This window comes from Thalassophryne amazonica, chromosome 19 (genome assembly GCF_902500255.1).
Source record: "Thalassophryne amazonica chromosome 19, fThaAma1.1, whole genome shotgun sequence".
Classification (NCBI taxonomy): Eukaryota; Metazoa; Chordata; class Actinopteri; order Batrachoidiformes; family Batrachoididae; genus Thalassophryne; species Thalassophryne amazonica.
The window spans coordinates 34,666,246-34,684,690 of record NC_047121.1 but is presented as its reverse complement, the minus strand read 5'-3'; the positions used below and the strand labels follow the sequence as shown (position 1 = coordinate 34,684,690).

General features: G+C 39.8%; 1 protein-coding gene across 3 annotated transcripts in view; it reads left to right on the top strand.

Moving 5' to 3' along the window:
• Positions 1–12,006, top strand: part of hivep2b (HIVEP zinc finger 2b) — a 39,557-nt gene extending 27,551 nt beyond the window's left edge. Inside the window, exons 3-7 of one of the 3 annotated variants that reach the window (XM_034159931.1) lie at positions 1,362–1,519; positions 3,323–3,498; positions 5,374–5,472; positions 5,568–6,328; positions 9,404–12,006. In XM_034159931.1, the coding sequence (XP_034015822.1) occupies positions 1,362–1,519; positions 3,323–3,498; positions 5,374–5,472; positions 5,568–6,328; positions 9,404–9,805 (1,596 nt within the window). In that variant the 3' untranslated portion in view covers positions 9,806–12,006. Of the gene's footprint in view, positions 1–1,361; positions 1,520–3,322; positions 3,499–5,373; positions 5,473–5,564; positions 6,329–9,403 lie in introns of all 3 variants that reach the window. The other 2 variants (XM_034159930.1, XM_034159929.1) reach the window with 2 other exon arrangements.
• Positions 12,007–18,445: the final 6,439 nt, after the last annotated feature.

The following is an 18,445-nucleotide window of genomic DNA, read 5'->3' as shown; positions in this document are numbered from 1 at the left end:
ACAGACTGCCTGGACACGTAACTGTTTTTGATTTTTTGAGAGAACTTGAGGTGAAGGCGGTGCTGCAGCTGGTGATTATGCATGCGGTCCGTCAGTGAGGAGTTATGATGGACATGGACATGTCCTCTCGCTGGCGATCCATCCATGAGGCATTATGGTGGATATGTCCTCTCGCTGGCAATCCGCCCGTGAGGAGTTATAGTGGATGTGGAAGCTTGGTCCACCTCTTCTTCTTCTGTGGTTTTGAAGCTTCACTGCCAGCAAAGCTCAGCGGGATGAATAAAATCTAGCAATGCAGGTATATACTGATTAAAAAAAAACCTAAAAGGATTTTTCACCAGACTGGTGTAGGTTTGTGTATAATTGTGGAGGCATGGTGTACAGTAGCGCAGTGTTGCATAGACTTACATACAGTAGCGGAGTGTTGTGTAGACTTGCGTAGAGAACTGCATCTGGTGCTCTATGCCGAAAGCCAGCAAAAAAATTTAACATGTTTAATTTTTTGTGTCCATTTCGCGGACCTCTTTGCATCCCTTTGCGTCCCTGAGCGTAATGCCACATAGGGACGCTGCATTACGCAACTCTACGTTGGACCGGTGTGAAAGGGGCTTAAGATGACATCATCTTTGGTACTTATTCTCTCCAGAGAATCCTTGTGTACCACTGGAATGACTTTGTGTCAAACAAATGGTTATTTCCGAGAACTCATATGTGGAGTATTACTTGCACTGTGAGGGAACATCAGTTATTACATCTTGGCAGTGTGGTGTGTTTCTCTGTGAATGATCCAGATCACAGGCGCCTCAGTGTTGAGGACCCCAGCGGTTGGAGACAGATAGAAAGAGTTTGTCATTTTGAAGAGTACAGTGTAAATGTGGGTTCCTTCCTCCTTACTTGTTTAATCTAAAAATAAATTATCGGAATTCTGAAAGTTGGTTCCTGTTCAGAACTATAAAATATCACTTTATGGATTTATTACTCTGCCTTTTTAGTGATTCCCCTAGAAACGAATGGAAATATGGACAAGTGGCATGGATACTAAGCACAACTCTTTTAAGTGGATTTATTTAGGAATTACAAAGACAGGTAACCCTGTGTCGCATCTTATGTTCTGATTCATGCTGCTGAATTAGATCAATCATAACAGCGGAGGAATGTGCAGCATAGGTTTGAGGAAACAAGCAAAAATCGACAAAAGTGTCCAGTACAAGGTTATTCCCCAACAGCAGTGTGCAGCAAGTTTGCAAACCACTCTGTGTAAGGCCACGCGTGGCAGACAGCATCGGAAGCATTGTGTTACACTGTCGATATGGCGCATGCTTAATATGGATGTTAACAAAACGTTTGTTCATCTGATTCAGCTGCAGAGGAAACCGGAGAGCAAAGAGGTGGACATCACCTACGGGAAGAAGGTGAAAGACATCAGCTGCAGAGTGAAAATTGCCAAAGAAGAGTGGAAAGAGAGGGAGGCTTCCACGACGCAAACAGTGCCAACACGTATTAAGATCTTTGAGGGAGGGTCAGTACAGTTATTAATTATCACAAAAAATAGTAATCTTATGATGATACTCTTTTGTTACCCGAGGCCATCAGATATGGCCATCGGGTATTGTGAAGGCTTTTCATCCTTCCATCCATCTGTCTGTCCATCCGGCTGTCTATCCAGTCCTATTACTGCCAGGGTCTTCAAATTTACAGGGAACATTCTTGGCACACAGACCTTGGACAAGTTCAAAATGGTTAACCATGACCTATTTTAAGAGGTATTTTAAGAGGTTAAAAAGTCACATTCTGTTGAGTTTTGTTTTTGAGTGGCGGACGTGACAGACAATCAGAGTAGAGCTGCACCATTATGTCAGTGGCTGTTCTCTCCAAAATTGCTTATATACGAGGGCTGTCAATAAAGTATAGGTCCTTTTTATTTTTTTCAAAAACTATATTGGAAGCCTTAAGGACAAGTTGGAACATGTCCAGCTGTTAAACAATTTCTCATATACTCACTCCACTGAAAGCCATCAAAAGCCACCTGGATTTTAAAAATGGTTATCAACACGGAGGTGTTTTTCCTGTGCCGCCGCACCGCGCCGGCTGCATCCCGACGCGCGGACCCGTCCGCACGTCTTTCATTAAAAAAATCTCCTTTAACAATGGAATATCCGGATAAAATGCTGAAACCGACTTCTTCTGAAACTTCTCTGTTCTCTCACGACGTCCTGGATCAATAGAGCCTGAAATGTGGAGGTTTTCAGCTTGAAACAGCCTGACGATGGCGCTTGAGAGCGCTGCGCGACGTCTCGCAACGTGGGAAGTCCTTAAAGCGACAGTATCACCTCAAAATCTCTCATCAGCCGTTAAAATTTTCACAGAAAACCAGCTTAATTTTTCGAACCGTGTCCACTTCGATGTGCCTCACAGGTTTAGAAAAATTTTGATCAAACAAAGCGCCAGTCTCTCAGCAACTTCTCAGACAAAGGAATTCCGACGAGAGGCTGGACGACTCCTCCCACAAGGAGTGCTCACAGGCGAATGACGTCACCGACAGGCGTGGAAAAACTCATGCATGCGCACGAGGGTTCAAGCATGTCTGACGTAAAAACATATGAATGAAATCCATATAGTTTTTGAAAAAAATAAAAAGGCCCTATACTTTATTGACAGACCTTGTATTATGTAAAAGCTAAGGAGAAATAAACACTTCTAAAACTGAAAACGCTGTTTTTGGAACCTAATAACACCTGTGAACTTATTTACAAGACATTTCATGGACATTGGCATGGTGACATCACAGGCTGGTAGCTAGCTGCAACACTCTGTTTTGTTTGTGTGTAAATATAACCTCTTGTCATATATTATGTAAAAGCTGGCGAGAAATAAACACGTCTAAAACTGAAAACACTGTTCTTGTAACCTGTTAACACCTCTGGAGTCATTTACAACACATTTTGCAGATATTAGCATGCACGCTAACGTCTTCTAACTCAAAGCTAACTTTCTATTGAGTTAAATTTGTTTCATTAATACCTGCAAATGCATAGACAGTGATTTACAAATATTCCTTGATTTGCACAACGTCCGCTCTTAAAATGTAAATATTATTTATGATTGATTGATTGATAGAGGGGCTTTATTGAACATGTACAAAATGTACGTAAGACCATAGGATCTTAATAATTAATTAAACAACTGCAAATTATAAAGAACACAATGCTCATACGGCCAAGGGTATTTTAGAATTACGTTACATTTTTTCTCTTTTAAGGACTGTGTATTTTATGTGCTGTGTTCCTTTCACTGGATGTAAAATTTGGTATCTATATTTCAGGTACAAGTCCAATGAAGACTACGTGTATGTCAGAGGTCGTGGTCGGGGCAAGTACATTTGTGAGGAGTGTGGCATTCGCTGTAAGAAGCCAAGCATGCTGAAAAAACACATCCGGACCCACACAGATGTGAGACCGTACATCTGCCGGGTGTGCAACTTCGCTTTTAAAACTAAAGGTGAGAATATATCAGGCCACAAAATGAAAGGTGCAGAATTTATAGACTGTTAAACATTACTACGGGTTGCTTTTAAACTTCTTTTAATTGTTTTTAAAGCCCTCAATGGCCTGGCCCCAGTGTTTATTTTGGAGCTTCTTTTTCCTTGCACCCCAACCAGAGCCTTAAGGTCTTCTGACCAAGTGTTGCTGGAGGTGCCTAAAACCAGATTAAAGATGAGAGGTGACAGAGCCTTTGCCGCGGCTGCCCCCAGGCTCTGGAATAGTCTCCCCTTTAATATTAGATCATCCCTATCCCTAGAGACTTTTAAAGCCTCTTTACAAACCTAATTCTTTTCTCTGGCGTTTCCTAAATGAGCGATTACATTTCTGTTTCACCTTAGTATTTCCTCTGTTTTTTTCTCTTGCTTAATGCTGGCAAATTATACCACCAGCATGGACTCCCAAAATTTCCTGTATATTTGTCTAGTGTGTTGGTAGCATGGCCCAAGCAGAAGGTTCCCCCTTTGGGTCTGGTCTGCTTGAGGTTTCTTCCTCAATATCATCAGAGGGAGTTTTTCCTTACCACTGTTGCCTGTGTGCTTGCTCTTGGTAAGGTTATACTTTACTCATGTGTTTCGCCTGAGACAGCTTTGTTGTGATTTGACACTATGTAAATAAATTAAATTAAATCTAATTAAATTATTTCCTACTACTCCTTATTTTACTTGGTCTGTTGTTATTTTTAATTCATTTAGTTACTATTGGGGGTAACTTGGTGCCCATTTTTTAAATTATGTACAGCACTTTGGTCGACTGCTGTCATTTTAAACTGCGCTGAGTTGAGTTGAGTTGAGCACTGCACAGTTAAAACTGGAGCATTAAAATCAAATATTCCAGGTGATCTGAACTTTTAAAGCTAATTAACTATCTGAAGGTGTTATGTTAACCTCATCCATGGGTTGAGGGAGAAATAAAAAAAAAAAAGGTTTTCATGAGGCGCATCGGGAGGTTTTTGTAGTAGTACAATAATGGTACTGTTGTCTTATAACTAGTTGGTTATCAGTGGTGGGCACAGCTAACCAAAAGTTAGCTTCGATAACCGCTAATCTGCTAACTGAAAGGTTAACTTTTATAACAATAAACCGATAAAAAAAAATAGCAGAAGCTACAGCTAACCACTATCTTTTAGTATGGACTCCGGTCCACTATCAGCTGCGGACAAGTCGGTTTTGAGTTTAAGCACCACCGACGCTTCTGAGTAGAATCAAAGGCATCACAAACCCAACACAAACAATGAGTCAGAGCTTCTGTCTTTATGTGCCCTGTCCACTGCTGTAAGGAGGAGTCATTTTCATTCAACATACACTGCCCCAGACATGTAACAAAAGGCATAAACAGCAATGCAGGTTTGACTCATGGCTTGATTTAAAAATCAACCTAATTCCGTACAGTTTATAGATATTAACATTAACTCTATCATTTTTACAAAGTGAAACTATCACAAATATCTATTAGTTTTAAATTAATGCACTAATTCTGAAGGTTTGAGCATTAAAACTCACAGATTCCAAAAGGCATTATGAGAAAATGAGCCTCCTCATCACTGGTTGGCTTTTTATTTATTTGTAAAAACCAACACACAAGTTACTGTAATGTGTATGTTGGTTTTTTACAAGTAAATCTGTATTTGTAAATATGTCATGTTTTTTCATTTGTATAAAAATGGCAATTTGAAAACTGAAAATTCTGTTTGTCAAGTGTGATTTAGCACATATCACAGATGTGTTGCAATTGTTATTCGCACTCCCATCCGGTAGATGGCATTGTTCTATACATTGTTCTATACATTTTGACTTAAAAGAGTATGCCTGATTTATTGTTTTTTGTTTTCCAGGAAATTTGACTAAGCATATGAAGTCCAAGGCACATATGAAGAAATGTCTTGAACTGGGAGTGTCGGTGACGATGGATGAGACGGAGATACAGGAACACTGTAAGAAAACGATGCTGATGTTCGACTTGCACCTGTATGAAAAACAGCACAATAAATCCCACTAAACTGACATGTGCATCTGTCTTATAAAGTAGACGACATCCAGCAAGAATCAAAGACGGAGGTGGTGGTCACAATCAAACACCAGTTTTCAGACGCCGAGGACTCTGATGGCATGGACGAAGACGTTGATGAAATCGATGATGATGAGGATGAAGACGATGAATACGAGGGCGACTCCACTCCAAAGCTCCGTTCAAGAAGCACGAGTCCGCAGCCATGCAGAGTCACTTCTCTGTCAGTCACAGCCACCGCTCTGGCAGGCGTCGACAGCTGCCATCAGGGCTCCATCAGGCAGAGCGGCGCAGACCAGATGAGATCTGTCCTTATGTCCGAACAAAGAGAGAAATCCATGGATGAGGACTCGCTGTCAGTGCTGTCTCCGGAGCAGGCCAGCCTCCTCTTTGACCCTTACTCTTCTTCTTTGCTCTCCCCCGGCTGGGAGTCTCCAATCAGGGAGCCTTCACCTTCTCGTCTGCGTTACCCGTCCCCGAGGCGAGAGCTCTCCCCTCGAGGTCGCTCCTCGCCCAGATGGGAGAGCTCCCCGCTGAGACCGAGCTCGCCCAGCTTCTCCCCCATCCAGCACCTCTCCCCTGTCTCAATCGAGCGACCCTTGTCTCCCGGAGCAGATCTGGCTGGAAAACGAGAGTCTTCAGTTCGAGGCAGGCAAAGGGTCGTACTGAGGGCCGTTTCACCACGCAGGGGCTCACACCAGCACAAAGGGACGGGCGACAAATCCAGACATCAAGCTAAGCTTGATATGGCCCAACAGCAAGGAGCCTTTGAAATGGAACCGGTGGGTTACACAGTCCACACGGCACCCGGCCTCACTTCTGTTAGCAGAGGTTGATGAAATATGGCAGTAAAATTTTCGTGACAGGGTTTTTTAAACTCACTATTACTACCCCTGCTCCTCCCCCCAACCCTAACCATAACCATCCCTGAGCCCCCTGCTTCACTTTTAATTTTGTGCAGCCATCACAGAATGAATTAGAATTAATTTGTGCTGCCGTGACGAAAATGAGGCGCTTTTTGTCACAATATCACAAACCAATAGATTAATGTATATTGTGTGCTGCTGAATCACGACTTGTCGTGAGACCAGGTTGAATATGCACTGTAAAAAACGATTTGTTGTTTCCACTTAACTCAGTCAAGTCATCTTTTTGCTTTGATTGACTTACAGTATGTTAATATAACATGGCAGGTTTTTAACTGACACTTGACGCTTTATATTAACATCACTCAGTCAAAGCACAAAGATGATTCAGCTGAGTTCCTCAGAGTAAAAAACAAAATCTTTTTTTTTTTTTTTTGTTTTACAGTGCATTAGAAAGTTTTAGAAAAGGAATAAGTGGTTTGTTTATTTTTTTCTTAGCAGATGGTAAATGAACTGCATATATATTTAGTGCTTTCATGGTCAAAGCGCTCTACAGTGATGCCTCACATTCAACCATTCACACACCGATTTCAGTGGCACTCACTACATACCAGAAGCAACTTGGGGATTAAGGACCTTGTCCAAGGGCCCTGAGGAATTTTTCTTTCTGACCAGGATTCAAACCTAAGGTCCTCTATTCAAAAGCCTTTAACCACTTGACCATCAACTTTTTGACATCAGATTTCTCAACGTTATGAGATATTTTTATATTACCCAAATTGCATGGGTGGGGGTGGGGGGAGGGTGGATCTGCCACTATGCTTTTATTTATTTGGATGGTTTTATACATTTTTTTTCTATAGATTCAATTAAACACTGGACATTATGATATATTTTAGTTGCATGTTAAATCCTCAAATTAATGGAAATGAATGAAGTATCAAAAAAAATACTGTTAAAAAAGGAAAAGTCAAGAAAACTGAAGGCAAGCCTTTACTCAGGCTTTTTGAGTTTTCTCAATTTACCAACATTAGTTGAATAATTTTCAGAAAACACCTTAATTCAAATTTATACATTTTGGCAAGGTACGACTTCCTCAAAAGAGTCACGCAAGAAAAATATCAAGAGTTGACAAAACAAAAATTGCAGGCAAGCACTTACACAGACCTTTTGCATTTACTCAAATTATATAAGTCAAGAAGTTAGTTCAATGTGATATATTAGCTTTGAGCAACTTAAAATTAAATCAACTTACAAGCTCAGGTTTAACAAACAGAATATCATAAGTTTGCTGACAGAAAAAACTTGTCATGACTGTACATTGCTAGAATCCATTTGTATGAATTATTTTCATTATTAGTTACTCTGACAGAGACAGTTTATTAATATTAATTTGGGGTTTAGTATCTTGTTCAAGGCTATCTTGATGTACAGGAGCTCAACCAAACTTTACTTAGTGTGATGAGACATTTTGAAAGAAATGTGTAATAGAGTAAATACTATTTTCATGTTTTTCAACACATAATTTGAAGTTTAATGCAAGTGCACAAGTCTGTGCAGCTGGTTGACTTTAATTTTTAAGTTTTCGCAATGTTTTTCCACAGCGACAGCACTTCAGTGGCTTCTCTCGTAGTTTATTATGTCCGTATTTCAGGGTGATTCATTTTCTCACCTTGAAAACAAGTCATTCCAAGTTTTACTATCACTACTGCAATACATTTAGATGTATGCCTTTAAAACAACCTGGACCAAGATTTTTGAAATGAAAGAAACTGATAATCTCATTTCAAGCATGCAACTTCGGGACTACATATTTCAGTTGTACGGAGAGAGAAGGAAGGGTTCATTTATACAAAATCTTTTCTGCAGGATTTTGTGTATTTCTAACCTTATTATTTGAGATTTAGGACATAATAGAGGTGGGCGATACCGGGAATTTTGGTATTGATCCGATACCAAGTAAATACAGGCCCAGTATCGCCGACATCGATACTTTTTCATATTTAAGCTTCATAGAGCCAAAAGATCCAAAAGACCTAGGATATAATTTTGCCAAACATTGTACGTGACAACAAAATACTTTATTATCATAATCAACATTTTTGTTTAAAAAAATATCACTAACACAACTTAAAACAAAATCTCCTGAGGTAGAGGGCTGAAAAACCACAATACAAGGGTGCGCTGCTCCGTGTTGTGTGACACAGCGCAGTGCTGCTCTTACAGACAGAGAGTAGACCTTGTGTGTGCGGGAGAGAAAAAAAGCTTGAATATTGATCTTTTTACACGAGGATCGTTCAATATCAATACCAGCATTGGTATCAATATTATTGATATTAGGATCGATCCGCCCACCTCTAGGACATAAGTGATGTTAAACAGTCAGAAAGCTATGGTTTATCTTAAGTCAGTCTATTTCTGTGTGGAGACTCTCTCTCTCTCTCTCTCACAGACCTCATTCACTGTGTACCTAGCTTGACCACCTCCCTTGCTCTGGTTTTTCATTTTTTTTATTTACTTGTTTATTTTTAAGGCTAAATTCATACAAAATCCTGTCCATGGGCTTGTGTTGAGGTATGACTCTGTCACTGAACGTTTAGAACATAACTGTCAAACCTTCAGAAAGTGATGATTTGCTTTCCTGACTTATTCCATTTCTGTGGAGAAACTCTCTCTCTCGTTCTCGCAGACCTAGCTCGACCACCTCCCTTGTTCTCTTTTTCATGGAAAATCCTTTCCACTCTGGGTTGCGTGAATGTATAACCATGTCTTTGTGGATTTAGAACATATCTACTGTCAAACAATCAGAAACTAATGGTTTCCTTCTCGGATTTAGTTCATTTTTTCTGTGCGGAAATTGTCTGTTTCTCTCACTGACAACCACACCGGCAACTAATACACCAGCAGTTTGGCATTTAATTTAATTATGATGGCTTCCACACTCATTATTTTACCTGATGAGCTGAAACTCTTCTTTATCACTTATTTCAGGATCAAAGAAACAGTTTAACTTCTGGTGTGCCTGGGGCTGCCAGTCCTCATCACCAGAACATCCTCAGTCATCTCCCACTTCACTCCCAGCAGCAGCCCACCACTTTGCTCCCTGTGGTTCCTGTTGGAGGACTACAGATGTCGCCTTCTTCAGGCAGCAATGTCACTTCCTCCTCGGTGCCGAGCCCACAAAGCAGCGAGAGCCAGCGGTGCAGCAGCCGGGAGGGGTCAGTCCACGGGCTGGAGGGAGGAGGGGAGGACGTCAGAAGCCAGCAGCCATTCTCTTCTCAGGAGAAGGGTGGAGATCCTAGAGATCCTAGCATCAGTGGACAGGAGGAGAACGTCCAAACGTGCATGAAAGCCATCGCCTCACTGAAGATTACTACAGAGGACCCTCACTAGACCATGCGTGTGCGTGCGTGTGTTTTTGTCCCCTTTAAGAAGTCCAGGAAGACATGGTGCCCCACAACACCTGCAACCTCGACCCCCTCACCCCGTTAAAGCTTGTCCGTATCCCTTTAGAGGCAGTTGTAAGACACCATGTGGTCTTACACACAGTGCAGACAGCTCACGTTAAAGATGAGTGAAGAAGAAACTCTTGCTCTTCTCCTCAAACTCTTTGAGTTTAGACAAGCAGCAGGATGCTTGCAAGGTGGAGAATCACAAATGGGTGCAGGTGCAATATTAAAAGATATTATGCTAATATGCCTTTGTTAGACATAGTAGTTTGCGTACAATTGCACATAAATTATATTTATGATTCTGTACAAAAGTTCTTAACATATACTCCTTAGATGCATACAAACTGTATTTACTGTATGTGTACTTTGAAAATAGACAGTGGTTTAATGTAACAATATCAAGGTGTGATGCAGTAGTGCAGTAAATAAAGACTATTTATAAGGGGAAAAGTACATGTGTTATGAAACAGTCTGACCAAATTTTAAGTAGACGCTTCTTGTGCAGTTTGGTGCTTCTGATCAAGCGACAAGCATCCGTGCCTTTATTTTGCTTTTCATCATTTCTTTGTCAGGAGGTTGCCGTCGGATATGGCGCAGACGCGCTCTTTTTTATCCAGATGCGTCGCCCGTTGTCGTGGCTGAAAGTAAAGCCTTTGTTTTTTTTTTCCTTCTTCTGTCAATTTTGCTGACAGACGGATGCAGCTCGAGTTATGTGAAACAATCTTAAAATGTTTGTGTTTTTCCTTAATGTTGTGGTTTTTAATCTTGGTAAAATTAAAAAATAAAAAAATGCATGGGATTTGCTATTGCACAAACATAGAGGACGTTAATATGTAACGAATACTGTAAGATGTATTTATATATTAGAACGTAAGCACTTATTGATACTGGTAAATATTTGACTACTATTTATATGGCATATCTGTACTTATGCAGCAACGATGCAGTTATGCAGTGAAGCCGCGCCGGAATTGCTTTTGATCTCATGTCTTGCTTTGATGAAATGGTCAGCACCCCCCCGTCCCCGCCCCCCACCCCAAACATCCTCGGCCCTGTTATGCAGATGACCATAAGGATTTAATGACTTGTGACGATGCACTTTCACCCTTTTCATCTTCGATGTTTAACTGACTCCATCAATGTGGAAGGAGCGAAACATTTTACGTGTTTGTGTAATTTGAAACATTCCAGTTATTTTCTTGCCTTTCCCATTGTGTGAAACGTCTTGCACACAAATTTAAGGGGCTATGAGGAGTCAGTTTTTTTTCGCAGTTAAGTGTTACTGGATAAACCGATATCACTTACTAAATGTACTACTAATGTAATAATATTAACAGCGTCAGTTAGTTGACTGTGCTTCAGCTCAATATGTAAGTAATCATTCACCAAATGCATTACTTCTCTGTATATATACATGTATTTTTATGATTTAAACTATTTTTGCAGTGTTGAATTCTAACAAAAGAAAACTTTTTATGTGAATTGTTTCTATCTTTTTAAGAGGTTAAAAAGTCTGCAGTTGGCATATTGAAGGTTTATGGAAGGTGAAAATAGCACACTGTTGAACGCTAACATGGTGTGTCTCATCTTTTTTCTTTCTTTTTTCTTTTTTTAAAGAAAAGTGTATTCACACCAGTTTGAGAAATGATTTGCAGTCAGAAAACACTTTGTTCACTCATGTTTACATAAAAGAATTTAAAGGTGCACTGCTTTAAATTTGTGTTTCCCTTTCTAAAGGTGTATGTAGCTATGATTTTCACAGTTATGTAATTTTATTTGTCGTGGTAACGTTGAAGAATGCTCATAAAATGTGAAGGGAAGTGAAGTCTTTTTAATTGCTTTTGCATTTGTATTCAGATTGTGTTGAGATTTTATTGTGTATTCATATTTACTGAACTGGATTGTGCCTCTCATGTCTATGAAATTCCCTGTAATACACACAGAGGACAAATCATTTACCTCTCAGCTGAGATTTGGAGGTGAAACCTCAGTAGCCAATCCGATGTTTAGATATTTGCATCCAAAACTGGTTTAGTCTGGAAGGAGTGCCTCTTTTATGCTATGGGGAATTTATTGTTTGGTGCTCTACTTTTTCAGATCAAATTCAAAAATTGTTTAAAAAGAATATACTTCTAACCCAAACATGTGTGTTGTACCTTATTTTGTGTGTGTGTGTGTTTTTAAAAAGGTTATTCTTTATTATCCAAAGTGACTTACATGCAGTTTTGCGTGCATAGTTCTTGATTATTGTAATGGCTTGTGTGTGTCTGTCTGTGTACAAAATAACACAGAATCATTTGAGTGGATTTTCACCAAACTTTGTAGGAAGATTCCTTGCGTGAGTGTCTCCAGTTGATTTTGAAGCAGATTGGGCAAAACTCAAAGTCATCAATAATATTGTCTGATAAACACATTTTCCAGTATACTCGTATCGTTGCGATAAATAGGGCTAGAGAGAGAAAGATCGTAAAACTTATGTTAATGAAACATTTGTAAAAAAAAAAAAAAATTTGTTATGAGTGATGTTATGATAACATCACAAAGGTATGGCTAGAGAGACGACGCAAAGCTTATCATGAAGTTCCATCACTATTGTCTAAAACATTTATTTTGTGCATGTGCAGGGTGTGCATTGCTCCTCTGGTGCCTTTCATTTAATTTTGAGACGATGCCTTGGATTTGTAGAAGGAAAAAGAAAAATTACTGCTAAAAACTGGAGATTCTCATCCGTGATAATCTCTGGTGTAAAGGACTTACTGCAGTAGGTAAGTGTCACGCAGACCCTTAAGTTTCATATTGACAGCTGATAGGTTCTGACTGAACCATAGGGGAAAGAGGTTGGATGAGGACAGATGAGAGAAGGCCCGCAAAAGTTTAGCAATCTCTCCAAGTATTCAACCTTTTACTCCAAACTGTGTATATAATTTTGCCTGTGGGCATGAAGATAGCAATGGCAATTTAACGTGACCTCAATAACGTTGACCATTGACATTCCATGTTTGGTAGAAATCCACAAATCAGAATTAAATTCCTTCACCTTTGCCAAAAAGGGGAATTTTGGGGTCAGCATTGTGTGACATACCAACTTTGGTAGAAATTAGTAAGAACACGTGGGAGGAGAAGGTCAACAAACAGAAGGACAGACATGACCTTGGGCCTAGTGATTTACCTTTAGCAAATTTGACCTCATACATCACTGTAGAAGTCATTTACATATGTGTGAAGTCTGTTGGGCATCGGAGAGAAAAATCCAAATTTTCAAATCAAATCAATTTTATTTATATAGCACCAAATCACAACAAACAGTTGCCCCAAGGCGCTTTATATTGTAAGGCAAAGCCATACAATAATTACGTAAAAACCCCAACGGTCAAAACGACCCCCTGTGAGCAAGCACTTGGCGACAGAGGGAAGGAAAAACTCCCTTTTAACAGGAAGAAACCTCCAGCAGAACCAGGCTCAGGGAGGGGCAGTCTTCTGCTGGGACTGGTTGGGGCTGAGGGAGAGAACCAGGAAAAAGACATGCTGTGGAGGGGAGCAGAGATCAATCACTAATGATTAAATGCAGAGTGGGGCATACAGAGCAAAAAGAGAAAGAAACAGTGCATCATGGGAACCCCCCAGCAGTCTAAGTCTATAGCACCATAACTAAGGGATGGTTCAGGGTCACCTGATCCAGCCCTAACTATAAGCTTTAACAAAAAGGAAAGTTTTAAGCCTAATCTTAAAAGTAGAGAGGGTGTCTGTCTCCCTGATCCGAATTGGGAGCTGGTTCAACAGGAGAGGAGCCTGAAAGCTGAAGGCTCTGCCTCCCATTCTACTCTTAAAAACCCTAGGAACAACAAGTAAGCCTGCAGTCTGAGCGAAGCGCTCTATTGGGGTGATATCGTACTAAGAGGTCCCTAAGATAAGATGGGACCTGATTATTCAAAACCTTATAAGTAAGAAGAAGAATTTTAAATTCTATTCTAGCATTAACAGGAAGCCAATGAAGAGAGGCCAATATGGGTGAAATATGCTCTCTCCTTCTAGTCCCCGTCAGTACTCTAGCTGCAGCATTTTGAATTAACTGAAGGCTTTTCAGGGAACTTTTAGGACAACCTGATAATAATGAATTACAATAGTCCAGCCTAGAGGAAATAAATGCATGAATTAGTTTTTCAGCATCACTCTGAGACAAGACCTTTCTAATTTTAGAGATATTGCGCAAATGCAAAAAAGCAGTCCTACATATTTGTTTAATATGCGCATTGAATGACATATCCTGATCAAAAATGACTCCAAGATTTCACAGTATTACTAGAGGTCAGGGTAATGCCATCCAGAGTAAGGATCTGGTTAGACACCATGTTTCTAAGATTTGTGGGGCCAAGTACAATAACTTCAGTTTTATCTAAGTTTAAAAGCAGGAAATTAGAGGTCATCCATGTCTTTATGTCTGTAAGACAATCCTGCAGATTAGCTAATTGGTGTGTGTCCTCTGGCTTCATGGATAGACAAAGCTGGGTATCATCTGCGTAACAATGAAAATTTAAGCAATGCTGTCTAATAATACTGCCTAAGGGAAGCATGTATAAAGTGAATAAAATTGGTCCTAGCACAGAACCTTGTGGAACTCCATAATTAACCTTAGTCTGTGAAGAAGATTCACCATTTACATGAACAAATTGTAATCTATTAGATAAATATGATTCAAACCACCGCAGCGCAGTGCCTTTAATACCTATGGCATGCTCTAATCTCTGTAATAAAATCTTATGGTCAACAGTATCAAAAGCAGCACTGAGGTCTAACAGAACAAGCACAGAGATGAGTCCACTGTCTGAGGCCATAAGAACATCATTTGTAACATTCACTAATGCTGTTTCTGTACTATGATGAATTCTAAACCCTGACTGAAACTCTTCAAATAGACCATTCCTCTGCAGATGATCAGTTAGCTGTTTTACAACTACCCTTTCAAGAATTTTTGAGAGAAAAGGAAGGTTGGAGATTGGCCTATAATTAGCTAAGATAGCTGGGTCAAGTGATGGCTTTTTAAGTAATGGTTTAATTACTGCCACCTTAAATGCCTGTGGTACATAGCGAACTAATAAAGACAGATTGATCATATTTAAGATCGAAGCATTAATTAATGGTAGGGCTTCCTTGAGCAGCCTGGTAGGAATGGGGTCTAATAGACATGGCAAATTTTGACTTTTGATCTCCAGGACCTTCATTCCAATGAGTGATATTTAAAGAATTTGGTCTCGCCTGGGCAGTTCCAGAACCCAGCTAACATATGTATGCCAAGTTTAATGGACATCGATGTAAAAAACAAAAACTTGACATTTGGATGTGGATGGAAGCCGGAGCACACGGAGGGAACCCATGCAAACATGGGAAGAACATGCAAACTCCACACAGAAAGGCCGCAGGTGGGAATCAAACCCATGACCTTGTTGCTGTGAGGCAACAGTGCAAACCATTAAGTCTCCAACACAAACCCATTCAGGGAAATTCTGGGGTAACCGTCATCGACATATCAAGTTTAGTGGAAACAGGCCAAAGGACCGGGGAAGAGTAGAGTAACAGGCATGCAAACGTTTCTCAAGTTGTATAACATGATGAAAGTGACATGCCAAGAAAAGTACTTTCCATATTCTGAGATATTACCATGATCCATGGTGCTTTTACACCATAAAATGGATGTTTTCAGCTGGCACATGAAATTCATCATCAAGAGCAGCCATGTTTGTATTTATTGAGGTTTGCAGATGACATCATTGAAGATTTGTCTAACATTTCCTTACTCCCTGCACAGGGAACAGTTGGTGCCTCAGTAGAATACACTATCAGCTCAAAAACCATGCCTATAATCAAACCTAGTACTATGTTCATTCTCTTTCATTATAACATAAAATGTTAATTTAAATCTGAAATGCCGGTGCAACACAGCTCACCTCGGGCTTTTTATAAATGTGGTAATTGAAATGCTCCAACTTGACCAATGCAAAATGCTTCTTTCATCCCTGTACTGGCAAGAAATATCCTATATCATCATTTATCAATTGCAATGTCACACACATAGTATATCTTTTGAAATGTCCCTGTGGTCTGGCCTATATAGGCCAAACAAAATGTCAACTCAAAATACGGGTAGCTGAACACAAGACGCAAATTCCTACCCAGAACTTGACTTACGCCGTGGCAAAGAATTACAAATAGCCCAATCATGGCTCTCCAGCATCATTAAGATTCTGGGGAATTGAGAAAATCACAGCCCCACCTAAGGGTTGGTGACATTATTAAAAAAACTCATGTAGGTAAGCATTTTGGATCCATACACAAGGTACTTTGGAACCTTTAGGCTTGAATGAAGAATTAAATTTAACCTGTTATCTTTAATATTAATTATGTCCTTGTTTTTAGGATGAATGTACCTTTTTCTCTTGTTATTGTGAACATTTTTTGCTTGGTTTCTAATCTCACTTGCTTGTGAGTGGTTTGACTCTAATGATGGATGTGTTCAGTGTTGCACCTTGGTAGATATGGGTAGCTAGCTCTTCAGGTAGTCAACACCCCCTTTACGTACAATCACACCTGTTGATTTTTATTAAGGGCTTCCTTTCCAAGGACTCTGATAAAGATGTAACCTTACATTGAAACGGTAATCGCCAGCCTTTTGTTAAGGCTGGGCCTAGGGGTAACCCGCGGCATAACATAAGAGTGAATTCCCCTCCTTCCAGCCCCAAGGATGACCAACCACAAGGTCTGCAGTCCAAAATATAACACATTTATTGATCTTAAACAAACAAACAAATAAAAGCCTTCAGGGTGAGAAAAGGCCAAAATAACAAAATAACACTGTTGGACTAATCAGCCAGTGCCATCTGTACAAGCTCAACTGAAGAAAGAAAAAAAAACCCACACAGCACACAAAATGAGCAGCGCCTCACCTAGGTGAGGAGGGTAAATACACCAACATGCCACAAAAAACTACATATGACCTCAGGGTCATAGCACTTTGTTATGCACCTTGAAATCAATAATTCAATCACGTACACTGCAAAAACCGATATCTAAGAAAATAAAAAAAGAGTTGTTTAAAGAAAATTTGACTTAATTTTTGTCTAAATAGAAAAAGATAATCTTGTCAAGCATTTTTTAAATAAGAAAAAAAGTCTTATTTTGGGAAAATATATCTCACTTTTTTGTAATAAGTTTCCCAACCAAATATCAAGTTGTATTTAACCAGTAAGGAGGAAAGGCAATGGATTTCAAATCATCCAAGCAAAGGAACAAGATTGTTTCCGTTATTTTACAACAGAGGCTAATCTTAAAATAAGAATCCTGTCTAGTTTTAAGGCACATTTTGATTATTTAGTACCTAGACATTTTGCTAATTTTGAGAATTCTAACCAAGTAAATTTTTCTTACCCCATTGGCAGATTTTTTATTATTATTATTATTATTTATTTTTTTTGCTTAAGACAATTTGGCTAGATTTCAGAAATTTTTGATTTATTTTGAGAGGGACAGTTTTTGCAGCGTACACATCTGCGTTGCACCGGCGTGCCTTTACTCTATATCTTTTGTCTTGACCTGGTTGCCCCAGATTGTTGTGGTTGGCAGAAGCGCAGAGAACCTTCCCTTTTCTGTTTGTTAATTTAAATCAATCAAGATGCAACACACTAGTATAACACCGAAGGAAATGAATGCTTCAAAAAATAATTCTCATCCTGTTGGTAGTATTTATCTATTTGTGCATCAAATTCAGCAAAGCTGCACAAAGTGAGCTGTGTTCTTGTTCCCACCGAGTAGCACACACAGTGTGGAGTACTGTCAGGAAATACTGCATGTTTCAGGAATATATTAAGCAGGGATGTGATGTGATCATAGAGCTTCTTTCACGCTACTCTGGTGAGAAAGTCTGTTCTAATTCTGGCCAATCACAGAGGCAGTTCATTTTTCAATCCACCCTCCTCCCCGCTCGGAGACGAGTTCTGTCAGGCCCATTTATTAGAATAATTACATGAATGTTAACCCTGCTTAAAATAAAATTTGCACTGGATTGGTTTAAAGCAGCAGTTGCATGAAACGGCTGCTTATGAATCAACAAGAGAAATACTCTGAGGTTATGGGGATAAATACAATATTAGTGCTAAATCCTTAAAAAACAAATGATGCAATATAGGATCCCATGGCTTCCTTCTCTCAACATTTTGTGGTAAAAAGGATTTCGCACACACGACGCAGTAATCAAATGTACAAGGTTGTACAAAGTGAACTTTGTTTAAGTTTGACCAAATTAAAATTGCAATTCGGAGAAACGCACAATCTCGACTTTTATTCTGCTGTTAGGGGTCGCCACAACGGATCGACCTTCTCCATCGCACCCTGTCCTCAGCATCTTCCTGTGCCACACCAACCACCTGCCATTTCCTCTGTCACCACATCAACAAACATCCTCTTTGGCCTCCCTCGCCGCCTCCTGCCTGATGGCTCCTTCTTCAGGGTCCTTCTCTCATTACAAACCACATCCCATCTCTGCACACACCAGCCATCCCACTGTGTCAGTCACACCATATGACACAGTTTA